At 45.9% G+C, this 15,135-nt stretch overlaps 1 protein-coding gene across 2 annotated transcripts; it reads right to left on the bottom strand.

Annotated features, from left to right (window-relative positions):
* Positions 1 to 397: 397 nt before the first annotated feature.
* Positions 398 to 13,339, bottom strand: LOC138749231 (uncharacterized). Of its 2 annotated transcripts, none has more exons than XM_069910355.1 (2): positions 11,266 to 13,339; positions 398 to 473 (listed from the first exon to the last, which is right to left on the bottom strand). In XM_069910355.1, exon 1 carries the CDS (start codon positions 13,068 to 13,070, stop codon positions 12,198 to 12,200), a length of 873 nt encoding a protein of 290 aa, XP_069766456.1. In that variant the 5' UTR covers positions 13,071 to 13,339; the 3' UTR covers positions 398 to 473; positions 11,266 to 12,197. The 2 variants fall into 2 exon arrangements, with proteins under 2 accessions (XP_069766456.1, XP_069766462.1); XM_069910361.1 differs by lacking the exon at positions 398 to 473 and adding an exon at positions 7,861 to 7,946.
* Positions 13,340 to 15,135: the final 1,796 nt, after the last annotated feature.

The following is a 15,135-nucleotide window of genomic DNA, read 5'->3' as shown; positions in this document are numbered from 1 at the left end:
ACAATCTTTGGCTTGGCTTCGCGGACGAAGATTTATGGAGGGGTAAATGTCCACGTCAGCTGCTAAGGCTGCCAAAAATAGAAAATTTTGTTACATTGATAGTAATTCTGATAGTTGCTATTTTCTATGGGTAAATAAGACAGGAAGCAAAATTGTCCAGTTTAACTCTGCCTTGTTGGTGGGAATGAGGTGGATGGATACACCACGTTCCTGCTTCTACCATAAGATGTAGTGGAGGATGATTCTTTCCAGGTGAGTTGCTGCATTACATTCACAATTTGCTGTCTGAAAACTAGACAGTGAAACCTATACTGAGTGGCCTTCAAAAGATTAATGGAATAGAAATCATTTGACCAGCTAAGGTGCACTAAAGGGTTATAAAACAGTAAATCAGTACCTGTTTAGATTGTGGGCTGACAATGCTGTCATCGTTGAGAAACGTGCAGTTGTCAGAATCACGTAGGGCCCATGTCCTGTCCAGAGAGGAGTAAATGCATTGAATCAAAATCAGGTCCCTGGCTGAGAATTAAATTAAAAATTGAGAATAAATACAGTTTTATCAATCAAGTCCTCAGCACAACAAGTTTTTCTTTTAAATTACATTTCTCTATTTCCCCCTTGCTCTTCACATACATCTTTGGTCTTCCCTGCCTATCATAACAGATGGATTGCCACTTGATGATAAAGATCATTGTTGTGTTCTTGGTTTTGCAGAATTCTTGTCAGATACTACTTCCCAGGCACAAAATCAGTGTTATGCACCATGGGATTTAAGACAAAGAATTGCTATTTTCAGGTGCTTTGCTTTTTGATATAATTTGTAAAATCTAGCTAATCATAACTCCTTATTGTGATAATTAATCCCATAAAGGGATGTCAAGAATGCATTCATTGAGACATTCAGGATAGAAAATGCAGGTTTGCAATCTCTAAGAACGCACTGCAGACATCAGGATGTCCACTGGGTGTCACTCTGAGTGCCCTTCAAACCTCCATTCACCGATCTGCTCATGCATTGCAAATCTGGTTCTTTTTTTAGAACCATACAACACGGTAACAGGCCATTTCGGCACATGAGTCCATGCAGCCCAATTTCACCCAATTAACCTACAACCCCTGGTATATTTCAAACAGTGGGAGGAAACTGGAGATCCTAGGAAAAATCCATGAAGGCACAGGAAGAACGTACCAACTCATTACAGACAACATGGGATTTGAACCCCAGTCCCGATCACTGGTGCTATAACAGCACTGCACTAACCGCTATGCTAAATGTGCCGTGTGATGAAAACCCACAAATGCTCTGTAAATGTATGCCCTACATGTACAGCTGGATCCATTAACATGATGGAAATTTGAATGGATGAAGCTTTTACACAACATTTTATGGACTGGACATGCATAAGGGTGCTGGGCTATGCCCATGAAGATCAGCAGTCTGGTATTTGTCTGTTCCATTCAGCTCTTCGTTTGGGCAATTCCTCAGCCCATCAGTAGAAGACCTGAGAACATAGATTTTGAAACACTCCTTCAATACCTCCCTAAATGATACACTATCATTTGTATCAAAACCTCGACTAATGTACCATCTGGGTACATGTTACAATCAGTTCAGAGACGGAGCCTGTTCCACATTGAACAGTTTTGGTGAGCATCCCTTCTGAAAAAAAAGTTCTAACCACTATTTTAAAATATTGCCAATCCAGTAAGTCTCTCTACACAAGCATTCCATTTAAGTTTTCTCACTTATTCAAAACACAAATACCCTTTTCAAGTTTGTGACTTGCGACTATGTGATCATGACTAGATTCACAGGTCCAGTATTCTGAAATGAGTGAATCACTTCTATCCACTCTAATATTTTCCTACCACCACAAGGAAAAATGTTAGGAATATAATGGAATACTATCCACTTGCTTGGGTGGAGATGTAACCAATAACAATCCAGAAGCTCACACTATTCAGACAAGTAGTCTGACTGGCATCTGTCCAGTACCCTAAGCATTCAGAGTTTCTGCCAGAGGGACACCCTGTGGTGATTGCTTGCAATCAATGCACTGTAATTACTTGACTCGACTGCTCTGACAGCACTTACCACAATTATGGCCTCTGCCATCAGCGGGGAAAGATGCAGCAGGCCCTTGAGATCTCCATAACCTGCACCTCCCCACTAAAATGCTCGCATTCCTTACTTAAGAATATAACGCTCTTCCTTCATCGTCACTGGATCTAAACCTTTGAAACCTCTTCACCTCCACAAGCGCCCCCCTCCCCCCATCTGATGAACATTGTGGAAATACTTTCACCAGAAAGGTGGCTTGTTATCAGCTTCACAAACTGAAGGAAGGAGAATAAATATTCCTTGACAACAAAACCCTGTCACATGAAGTAATGAGCAGAAATGTAAAATGTTACAATGGTGCCTTCAGAAAATATATACTGGAAATCTAAAATGAAAACAGAACGAGCTTCTAGTACTCAACTTGTCAGGCTGCATCTGTGGAGAGAGTTAACATTTTAGGTCAACAATCCTTAGAAGCTTCTTCCAACTGAAACATTAACTGTTTCCACAGATGTGGTCTGACTTGCTGAGTATGTCTTTTGCTGTAATTTAACAGACTGAACTAAACTTTATGATATGATTGTTGTAGCTGCCTCTCTGTGCAAAGTTGTAACAAAAAAAGGATGAAGTTTGAATGTTCAAAGTCTCCAGTATAATTTTCTCTGTTTCCGAATTCTTTCTAAACCTATGAACTCCTGCTTGCTGAGAAAAATGTTAATTGATGGGTTCTTCTCCAGTTTAGTTTTCTTTTACAATGTGTTACCTGGTTTCCCACATGTACATAAAATAAGTGGAATATATGGTAAACTTCCATTACCCGATATATCAATTGTAAAATTGAGTATGAAATTGAATTCCATTCAAGATTCCTTTTATTTTCATATAATAAAACAGAAAATGTGATATAACATGAAATTTCCTTTAGTCTACTGTTAGGCAGAACTAAGATTCTCCATCTGAAATTATGGTGCCCCTTACAGTCATAGAAAGAGAAGCAAAAGATAGACCCCATTGAGTGACCATGGATCCGCCTCCAGTGCTCCTGCAGCCTCCGTACTCACACCGCCTTCTTTCCAAAGCATCAGCCACCTGAGACAAGATCAGAAAACCCTCAGTGCCCTCGGCACCCTCTCATATGTTGGTTCCAATACCTGGTACTCCTTCAGCCAGTCTTGAGGCAGTCTCCCGCAGTCTGCAGCCTGATGTGAGTCCCTTGACCTCTGCCTCCAGCAGCCCACAGCCTGCATGGGTTCCTCACCTCAAGTCACCAACAGCCCACCACCTGTGTGTTATTCAGCCTCAGAGCCCCTCACTTGTCTGCCACCATAGTTACCAACCACTTGGTCATCTCCTCTGCATGTGAATGCAGCTGGCATTAATGCCTTGCTGAACCACATTTGAGAGAGTTTATTGAGATGTATTGCTCTGGGAATAACGGAGGTAATTGCATTGGTTTGATATGACATCAGAAACTGGCAAATTTCTACAAATGTGTGGTGGAAAGTGCTGACCGGCTGCAACCCAGTCTGGTATGGGGACCACCAATACCCCTGAGTGTAAAAAGTAGTGGACACAGCCCTGCAAAAGGTAGTGGACACAGCCCAGGATGCCACAGGGAAAGCCTTCTCCATCATCAAGAACATCTACAGGGACTGCTGCTTTTGGAGAGCAGCAGCATTCATCAACGATCCACACCACCTAGCACGCTCTCTGTTCTCAGTGAGAATGGTTTTCAGTGCTTTCCAATGTTGTTTCCAATATTTCCAAAAGAATAAATTGGTTCCATATCGATCTGATATTATGAGTGGTACACCAAGTGATGTTTCTGCCTCAACAGAAGTATGTTTCAATTATGACCTATGGTATTGTCTGTGGGAATCTGAAGTCAAACACAAGCTGCCAGAGGAACTCTGTGGGCCAAGCATCATCAGTGAAACTAAAAGAATAGTCGACATTTCAGACCAAAGCATTTCATCAGGACTCCAGAACATTACAACAGAAGCAGTGTCCAAAGGACAAGATGGGAAGAGTGAGGTACAGGCCCCACATTGAATTGGCCAACTAGGTGAAGATGAAATATAATGGGAGGACTGGCAATTGCCAGATAAAGGAAAGAGGGGCAAGAGAATTAAAGGTGTTAAGTGGAGAAAGGTGAGTCTCATACAATGGAGTGGATGATTGGAGACAAAGACTGCCAGTACTGAAATCTGATATAAAGTTGAAAATGTTGCTACAAAGAGAGAACAAATGGGATTGAAGGATGGGGGATGAGAGAGAGTAGAAGAATCCATTTGGGAGAAAGATAGGATGGGGAGGGTGTTGTGAATGTAACCAAAGAGGAGAGGGGATGAGAATGAGTGGGGGGCTTATGTGGAGGTGGTTAGGACAGGGAACAAAAAAGGGGGATAAAGGTGGAGCAGAAGGGTTACCGAAGAAAAGAGAAATGGTTCATTACCTGAAATGATAAAATTCTATGCTTATCTAATGAGTCAGATAGTTGATTGGTTACTGTGAATTATCCCTTGTGTAGCTGGACAGTAAAAGAATCAGGATGGAGTTGATGAGCATATGAAAGTGAATGGGTGACAGGGAAGTGTGAGATGATTGGGATTAGTTAAGAATAATGTAATTGTACAGCACAGAAATGGGCCCTTCAGACCACAGTGCCAATGGTGACCTCTGTGCCTCTAAATGAATCCTACTCCCTCCATGAGATCTTTTTTTTCAGTTTCTGTGAGCTGGCATGGCCTTGATGGAGTAAATGAACTGCTGTATCATGAAAAATGTGAAATAATGGTTTGTTAGAGGATGAACTAGCAAAATTTGATCAAGAGTAGAGGATGTGTGATAACACTAAACCAATTATTCATACCTGGATAAATCATGGCTCAGGGCCAGAATGACCTCTAGCAACAAGGCATACCCTAGCATCCTCCTCACTCCCACCCTATCATTCACAAAAATATATCAGAAGATACACCCAACCAAATTTGGCCTGAATCAAATCTTCATGCACTAGTAAATGTTCTCATAAGACATCGAATGTCTTCTGCCTCAAAAGTATGTGTTAACAATTAGGGATACAGTGTTACCGAAGCTCACCAGAGCACTGCTCCAGCATCTAATGGGCATCTCCAGACACCCACTCCCCTGAGCGCTATTCCGAACATACAAGGAACCTGTTTGTTCCATGACTGGTCGTCCTCCTTCATCATCCTACCATTTTCTCTTAATTATACAACATCAAATACAACATGGTGGACACCAAGGCCAAGCCTTGCGAGATCTACTTGTCACTGTTTTTGGTCAAAAAATTAGCACTGCACCCCTGTGTGATACACACTCTACCTTTGATTGGAGCTACGATGTGACATTATGAAATACTTTTTTCTGATTTTGGAGCCTTTTGCAGCATTGGTTGGGTTTGTCAGCGTTTGTTGCAGGAACCATGTACCAGATTAAAAAATCAGCAAGAGAACTAAGATGTTATTATTGTAAAAAAAGGTTTGAATTTGAAATGCAAAGAAAGATACTCAAGGAAACAAACACTGAAGCTCAATCCAGTCTCCATCAAGCTGATAAAATTTATTTAAACTAGATGTCGCTATTGTGCATGCGATTAATTCAATCTGCTATTTCCATTTATTCAAGTCATGCTAGACCATATCTACCAGACTAATGGAAACACACAAAAAAACTCCAGTTACTAGAAATCTGAAATAAACAGTAAAGATGCAAAAAGAATCCGGCCTCATCTTTGCAGTTACAGGTCTGAGTTTTTCTGGCTTTTTCTATCATCACTGTGGCAAGTGCCAGATTAGCTGGGGATTGGAGACCCCTCAGGGGCTTAGGCCATATCAGAAATTAAAATAAACACAGCTTCATTATTGAAGGGTGTCCACTTAGAACAGAGATGCAGGGGAATTTCTATACTGAACAAGTGGCAAATCTGTGGAATTTGTTGCCACAGGTGATAATGGAGGTGAAGTTGTTGAGTGAATTTAAGGGACAAATTGATAGGTTCTTGGTTAGCCAGAACATCAAAGGTTATGAGCAGAAGACCAGGCATTAGGGATGTGGGAAAATTATTGAACGGTGGGGCAGACTCGATGTGCTGATTAGCCTATTTCTGCTCCTATGTCTAGTCGTCTTATGGTCTTAACCAATAATTGATAAGAGTGGCAGCATGTGGGTAAGTTTTTGGATTCTTCTGGCAAGGAAAACAGCATCAAGAATAAGAATGGAAATCCTGATTCTCAAAGAATTGCACCAGTTATTCTGGTTAAAAAAAAAACTTCTTACATTATAATAGGGTGGCTCAGTTAGCATAGCGATTAGTGCTATTACAATGCCAGCAACCCAGGTTCGAGTCTGGTGCTGTCTGTAAAGAATTTGTATGTTCTCCCCATATCTATGTAGGTTTCCTCCAGGTTCTCTGGTTTCCTCCCATCCTCCACAAATATTTGGGGTTTTAATTTGAACATTAAATGGAAAGTAATGAAAGTTTATTAATTTTATTGGTACATAACATACTATTATGTTTCTAATTGTGAGTTTGGGCTTTTCAATATTAAAAAAAAATATTTTTATTTGTGTGATACTGCACGGTAACAGGCTTTCCTGCTGACAAGCCCACACTGCCCAAATACACTCAACTGACCAATTAGCCTTCAAAATCTCTATGTCACTGGAGTGTTGGAGGAAACCGGAGCACCTGGAAAGAACCCACACCAACACATGGAGAGCATACCGGCACCTTACGGACAGTGCCAGATTTGAACCTGGCTTGCTGACACTGTAGCAGCGCTGCAGCCTGTTCCAATGCAGTCCCATTGGTTTAGCTGCAGGTTTCTGGAGCTGTCAACTGAAAAGTCAAAATTATAATTTGATAAGATTGATTTTTCTCTTTGTCAAAGGGTTAAAGGTTCAAGTTTCACACAAGGGATTCGAGCACAAAAGTCAATGTTGACAATTCAGCATTGAACTGAGGAAGTTTCGGTTTAATATGCATTTCTGTCAGTGTTAAATTAAACTGCATTCCCAACTGCTCTCTCAAGTAGACCAAAGATCTCATGGGATTAGTTTAAAGGAAAACAGAAAATTATTCCCATTGTTCTTCCTAAAATGATTCTCAAATATCTTCACAAAAACAGATTACTGTATATTTTGGCAAACAAATCAAATCTTGAAACCCTCAAAAATCTCTCAAAAAATGGGGGTCAACTTATATGGCAGATATCCATTTCAGACCTTAAATTCATTTCAAAAATTGCTGGATGCTGATTCAGCGTGTAAGTTGACCCTTGGGAACTGATTCGGTGAAAAACCGAAATAAAAAACCCAACTACAACTAATTTTCATGCTACCAGTATATTATTGTAGAGCTCGTTGAAAGAATCAAAGACTTGTTGATCCAAACCAAGGCTTTTATTAGCAAAAGACAGGAGCTCTTCACAGGTGGCCGACCAGTCCGGAATGATCCGACCTGGCTAGGGACACAATCCTTTAAGGCCCAGACAATAGGTGTGGATTAGCTCTCAGCCAATCGCTGTAAGCACAGTCTAGATACAGTAACTATATACACTATGTACATTGGTGATAGATCTGTACTATCACATTCACCCCTTCTTGGAGAACTGACCCTGGAAAAAAAAACAAAAACGAGGGAGAGAATGAAAGGAAGGGGTAGGTCAAGGACTGTAGCGGTCAGGGGGTCTGACGATCCGGCGTGACCGCCGTGGTGCCGGGATTGGGATCGCTGGAGTGGTGTCGCCAGCGGGCTCGTCGGGTGCGACTGCTCCGTCGCTCAATTTCCCAGTCATGTTGTCGGCAGGGTGGCCCGGGTCGTTGGGGTGCTGTTGGTCCTTCTGTTGCGGCACGGGGCCTGGGGAATAAAGAGTTGGGGAAGGTTGGGTTGGGGGGTTTGCTGGGTCTACCGCGTCCTGAGCTAGGTCCCGCACCGAAACGTCTGGGAACTCAACGTAGGCGTAATGTGGGTTCGCTTGGAGTAGAGTCACTCGGTCGACCAAGGGGTCGTTCTTTGAGTGCCGGACGTGGCGTCGCAAAAGGACGGGGCCAGGGACGGTGAGCCATGCCGGTACAGTGGTTCCTGATTCGGATTTCCTCGGGAAAAGGAACATCCTTTCGTGGGGGGTGGCATTTGTTGCAGTACATAGGAGGGAGCGGATGGAGTGTAAGGCACTAGTGAGAACCTCCTGCCAGTGAGAGGTGGGGAGACCTTTAGACCGGAGAGCCAGTGTAACCGCTCACCATATGGTGGCATTCTCCCTCTCGACCTGGCCGTTACCGCGTGAGTTGTAGCTCGTGGTCCTGCTTGAAGCGATACGACACTCCAGAAGGTACTGTTGCAGCTCTGCGCTCATGAATGAGGACCCCCTATCACTGTGGATGGAATTGGGGTACCCGAAAATGGTGTAAATACTGTGAGGGGCCTGTATCACTGAGATGGCAGTGGTGTCTGGGCAGGGCACAGCGAACGGGAAGCGGGAGTACTCGTCGATGTCTGTAAGGATGTAGGTATTACGATTGGTCGATGGTAGGGGCCCCTTAAAGTCTACGCTAAGACGCTCGAAGGGGCGGGTGGCCTTGATAACGTGGGAGTTATCATGACGAAAGAAGTGGGGCTTGCATTCAGCGCACACCGAACAGGCTCGGGTAATGGAGCGGATCTCCTCGACTGTATAGGGTAGGTTGCGCGCCTTTACAAAGTGGGCAAACCTAGTGACCCCTGGATAACAGAGCACCTCATGGAGTTTCTGTAGTCTGTCCATCTGTATGCTGACGCATGTCCCCCTGGAGAGCGCGTCAGGCGGGTCGTTGAGCTTACCAGGCCGGTACAGGATGTCATAGTTAATGGTGGAGAGTTCGATTCTCCATCGCAGTGTAAAGCGCCTCCCAGCGAGGTAATGTCTCCAATGACGCTCCGCTTCAACTATGGCCTGGGCCTCCTTCTCGATCGAGGAGTGTCTTCTCTCTGGACCCTGGAGGGTTCTGGAGAAGAAGGCTACAGGCCGACCGTCCTGGTTCAAGGTAGCTGCCAGGGCGAAGTTGGATGCATCACTCTCGACTTGAAATGGGACAGACTCATCGATCGCGTGCAGCGTCGCAGCGGTGATGTCGGATTTGATTCGGTCGAAAGCCGCTCTGGCTTCGGTCGAGAGGGGAAAGGAGGTGGTCTTGATAAGAGGACGCGCCTTGTCGGCGTAGTGTGGAACCCATTGGGCATAATACGAGAAAAGGCCCAGGCAGCGTTTGAGCGCTTTCTGGGTATGGGTGGGGGGGGGGGGGGTAAGTTCATTAGGGGACGCATGCGGTCAGGATCTGGCATGACTATCCCGTTCTCCACCACGCAACCTAGAATAGCGAGTCGTGTGGTCCCGATGATACACTTGTCCAAATTGTAAGTCAGGTTCAGCCGACGGGTAATTTGAAGAAATTTGTCTAGGTTGGCATAGTGGTCCTGCCGTAGATGGTGATATTGTCCAGATATGGGAGGTAGCGGTTAGCCCGTTCTGGTCCACCATCCGGTCCATTTCCCGCTGGAAGACCGCGACACCATTCGTGACCCCGGATGGTACCCTGAGAAATTGATACAGCCGCCCATTCGCTTCAAAGGCCGTGAATGGTCAGTCCTCGGAGCGGATCGGGAGCTGGTGGTAGGCCGAACGTAGGTCAATGGTGGAGAATATGCGGTATTGGGCGATCTGGTTCACCACATCCGTGATGCGTGGCAGAGGGTACGCATCCAGGAGCGTGAAGCGGTTAATGGTCTGGCGAAAGTCAACCACCATCCGTAGTTTTTCCCCGTTCTTGACAACCACCACTTGGGCTCTCCAGGGGCTTGAACTGGGTTCGATGATGCCCTCATCCAGCAATCTACGCACCTCACTCCTAAAGAATTGCCTGTTTTCGTAACTATATTGCCGACTTGTGGTGGCCACAGGCTTCCAGCCAGGGGTGAGGTTTGCGAAGAGTGCTGGCGGGGCAATCCGGAGTGTGGAAAGGCCGCAGGATTGGCCCCGGGGCAAGGGGGCGGGTTGCTCGGGTGCTTCGGGGGTGGGGCGATGGCAGACCGAGAGGGGGGCGTGGGGTCCCACAAAGTGTAGGGACACCGTTTGGAACTGTCACTGAAAGTCTAATCCCAGCAACACTGGGGCGCACAATTGGGGAAGGACAAATAATTTGAAGTGGGAGACCGTTATGCCCTGTACTTCCAGCGTGGCGATGCAATACCCCTTTATCCCAGTCGAGTGTGACCTCGTCGCTAACGAGATCCTCTGGGTAGTGGGGATAATGTCAAGTCCCCAACGGAGGGCCAGATCTGGCTGGATAAATCTGTCAGTTGACCCAGAGTCAAATAAGCAATTGGTGTAGTGTCCATGCACTTTAATCAGTTCCATTGCTCTGGTGAGGGGATGAGAGCATTGCTGGTTTAGTGTTATTGAAGCAGTTGACAGGGGAGATTCGCGTGATGACGTCACGCAACGGGATAACGTTACACATCGGGATGATGTCACACAACGGGATGACGTAGTCAACGCTGGAGGAGCAGGTTGGGGGAACTCCCAGAAGTGCTGTTGTGGCTGCGTCGGCGGATGAAAGGTAAGTAGTGGGGTTTGTAGTTGCTCGTGGTTGGCGGTGCGTAGGTCATCGGTCGCGGCGGTCGGGCCCCGGTGGTCGTCGGCGATGGACGCTAGGGTGAGTACCTCGTTGGCCACGGGGGTGCCTGTGGCGGCGGCAGCAGCAGCGGTTGCCATGGTCGGGACCAAGGCCGGGTCGAGTGTTCCGCACGGGGGCGAGAGGCGGGCCAACACCATGTTTGCGAGGGTGGGCTGCCCCTTCCGGGTTTTGCATCTCCGTGACGTCAGGCGTTGCTGTGCAGGGGAGCCCTCGCTCTCATTGGACGAGAGCTCTGGGGAAGAAGAGTTTGAATGGGATAGTGGCGGTTGGGCTTCACATGAGGCACTGTGTTTGCTGGTGGCCATTTTAGACCTACAGACTGCAGCAAAGTGGCCCTTTTTAAGGCACTTCTGGCACCTGGCTTTTCTTGCTGGGCACTGGGACCTGCTGTGCTTGTCCCTCCCGCAGAAATAACATTTTGGGTTCGCACGGGGCAGGGTAGCAGCAGCCGACAGGCCGTCAGTATCTCGGGGGGTGGTAGGGTAGAAGGGCACTCTACTCACATCATGTAGAGCTCGTCGAAAGAACCAAAGACTTGTTGATCCAAACCAAGGCTTTTATTAGCAAAAGACCGGAGCTCTTCACAGGTGGCCGACCAGTCTAGAATGATCCGACCTGGCTAGGGACACAACCCTTTAAGGCCCAGACAATAGGTGTGGCTTAGCACTCAGCCAATCGCTGTAAGCACAGTCTAGATACAGTAACTATATACACTATGTACATTGGTGATAGATCTGTACTATCACATTCACCCCTTCTTGGTGAATTGACCCTGGAAAAAAAAAACAAAATGAGGGAGAGAATGAAAGGAGGGGGTAGGTCAAGGACTGTAGCTAGCGGTCAGGGGGTCTGACCATCCGGCGTGACCGCCGTGGTGCCGGGATTGGGGTTGCTGGAGTGGTGTCGCCAGCGGGCTCGTCGGGTGCAACTGCTCTGTCGCTCAATTCCCCAGTCGTGTTGTTGGCAGGGTGGCCCGGGTCATTGAGGTTCTGTTGGTCCTTCTGTTGCGGCACGGGGCCTGGAGAATAAGGAGTTGGGGGGTTTGCTGGGTCTACCGCGTCTTGAGCTAGGTCCCGCACCGAAACAGTGTCCTCCTGCCCGTCTGGGAACCCAACGTAGGCGTAATGTTGGTTCGCGGAGTAGAGTCACTCGGTCGACCAAGGGGTCGTTCTTTGAGTGCCGGACGTGGCGTCGCAAAAGGACGGGGCCAGGGACGGTGAGCCATGCCGGTACAGTGGTTCCTGATTCGGATTTCCTCGGGAAAAGGAACATCCTTTCGTGGGGGGTGGCATTTTTTGCAGTACATAGGAGGGAGCGGATGGAGTGTAAGGCACTAGTGAGAACCTCCTGCCAGTGAGAGGTGGGGAGACCTTTAGAATGGAGAGCCAGTGTAACCGCTCTCCATATGGTGGCATTCTACCTCTCGACCTGGCCGTTACCGCGTGGGTAGGTCGTTGGCCCCGGGGGTGGCTGTGGCGGCAGCAGCAGCGGCGGTAGCGTCGAGTGTTCCGCACGGGGGCGAGAGGCGGGCCAACACCATGGTTGCGAGGGTGGGTTGCCCCTTCCGGGTTCGGCGTCTCCGTGACGTCAGGCGTTGCCGTGCAGGGGAGCCCTCGCTCTCATTGGACGAGAGCTCTGGGGAATAAGAGTTTGAATGGGATAGCGGCGATTGGGCTTCACTCGAGGCACTGTGTTTGCTGGCGGCCATTTTAGACCTACAGACTGCAGCAAAGTGGCCGTTTTTAAGGCACTTCTGGCACCTGGCTTTTCTTGCTGGGCACTGGGACCTGCTGTGCTTGTCCCTCCCGCAGAAATAACATTTTGGGTTCGCACGGGGCAGTGTAGCAGCAGCCGACAAGCTGTCAGTATCTCGGGGGGTGGTAGGGTAGAAGGGCACTCTACTCACATCAGAACGAGGGGTCCAGTCCCGAGAGAGCTCGGTGGACTTTAAGGCTGCATCCTCCATTGTGATTGCAATCCGGGCCACGTCCTCTAGTTTTTCTACCCCTTGTTCGAGCAAGCGCAGCCTCACTTCATTCGATCTGAGCCCGGCCACATAGGCTTCCCGGACGAGATCATTTGTGATCTCGGCAGCAGTTTTGTCCACACAGTTACAGTCCTTGCCCAATGCCTTTAATACTTGTAAATATGCCCTGCTGGACTCACCGGGCTGTTGCTTCCTCGACACAAGCACGAGCCGGGCATGAACTCTGTTCACCGGTTGATCATACAGTCCTTTCAGTACCTTTATGGCTGCGGTGTAATTGGTCTCATCCTGGATGTTCTCGTATACTCTCAAGGACACCATAGACAGCAATGCTGTTAGATGCTGGTATCCTCCTCTACCTGAATGAATCTCAGGAAGTTTTCAAAGTTCAGCAGCCAGAAGTTAAAGGCTTTGAAGGCTGTAGCTGACTGTGGGTCAATATCAAGTTTTTCTTGCCGAGTTAAACGCTCCATCCCTTTCAAAAAAAATTCTTTTGCTAATAAAATTGTAGAGCTCGTTGAAAGAACCAAAGACTTGTTGATCCAAACCAAGGCTTTTATTAGCAAAAGACAGGAGCTCTTCACATGTGTCCGACCAGTCCGGAATGATCCGACCTGGCTAGGGACACAACCCTTTAAGGCCCAGACAATAGGTGTGGCTTAGCTCTCAGCCAATCGCTGTAAGCACAGTCTAGATACAGTAACTATATACACTATGTACATTGGTGATAGATCTGTACTATCACAATTATAACAATTTTTTAATTGAAAAAAAAACACATTTAGAATTCATCAAAATCACCATCTTTGTCTGAAGCAAAGATGGCAGCAAGCACATCCATACTCTCATTGTTTAAACTGCCATAATATGGGTCCCAATCTGTATCTGATGAGGTGGCTTCAGCCTCGTCGTTAGTGTCCCACAATAAAACATCTTCCATACCATCAATGCACAAGAGATACTGCACTTTTAAAATTATTTTTATTAGTTTCTACTTTCATTTTATCCCATTCTTTGAGCAGAGTCACCCAGCACATCAAGTGATGCAGCACACATTGTCCTGATTTTTCTTCACTCGCCATCATGTATTCCTTTCCTCATGTGCATAGCCTTTGAATGGTTTGTTTAAGCAGACATCGAGGGGTTAAAATGGAAATGTCAAAACACCTGGGATAATCGCCAGGTAAATATTATTTGGTGCTCATCTATTTTTATTGTTTTTAGATAAGTAGCTACGAAATATATATCCCAGACCAGCAAACTCAGTTCCTTATGTGAACTGCCTGTTCCACACATTGTCTATCCGTAGTTTTCCATTATTTTCATCCATCATGAAAATGTACAAAAGTACCCGCTGGCAGTTTTAATTTAAGTTTGTACTTGAAGATTACCATGGGTCTTAACTTTGTCCTGTTGGCCATGCACAGTAAACCTGGTCTTTTCATGACCTGTACTTCTGGTTTGCGCAGTTTTCATAATTTTACATTCCACTGTTCTAATGCCCGTCATGTTAAAATTCATGGGGGTTTCATCCATGTTTCCAATGTTTGCCGTTGCAAACTGGTGTTCCTGCTGGTTCCATATAATAAACTGATGAAAACTTACAATTTTATGATCAAGATCTTCTGGTAGTTTCTGAGCAATTTTTATTTTTATTTTGTCGTAACACTAGATATTTCCTGTTCATGAAACGGTTGCACCAGCCTACTGTAGCTTCAAAATCTTTACTACGTTCTGGGTGCAAATTTTCCCACTTCATTGAAAATGTTCCTATTTCATTTCTGGTGACTCTGTAGCAATTTTGCCTCTGTTCACATACCCTTTCTGCAGCATGAATTTCCAACCCTGGCCAACGAGTGATTCCTCTTCTTATTAATCATTGCCTTTTTGGTATTTTTCTTAAAATCTCTTCTTTATTTCTCCAATCTCTTACCAACTTCTCATATATATCAAATTATCTTGCAGCACCAACTACTGGATTTCTTGGCCATTTCTATTACTTTTAACTTAACACTCACTTCATACTTTCATCATCTTGCTGAAGTCTCCATGATAACACCCACTCTAAGCCAAAGCCCAATAGCTCAGTCAATTGCTATATTTTTTTTTTTCTGGGAGGTCAACACATGCCCAATATATAATAAAATGTACACTTCTTAATGATTAAGCACATGACTATTTGGAAGCATCCCATGAGCAAATTAGTTGCATTGATTCCAAGATAAAAACAGTGATGGAAATTTGGAGAATTCTTCCAAGTTAATGAAAATTGCTATAGAAATGCAAAGCCTACTTTCAAAATTAGAAAACTCCACAATTTGATGAAAATGATGGATGAAGGGATTTAAAATGAAACAGTTTGCAAACTGATAGAATGCAGAGAAAT

The sequence above is a fragment of the Narcine bancroftii genome, chromosome 1 (genome assembly GCF_036971445.1).
Source record: "Narcine bancroftii isolate sNarBan1 chromosome 1, sNarBan1.hap1, whole genome shotgun sequence".
Taxonomy (NCBI): Eukaryota; Metazoa; Chordata; class Chondrichthyes; order Torpediniformes; family Narcinidae; genus Narcine; species Narcine bancroftii.
This window is presented reverse-complemented; position numbering and strand designations above follow the sequence as displayed.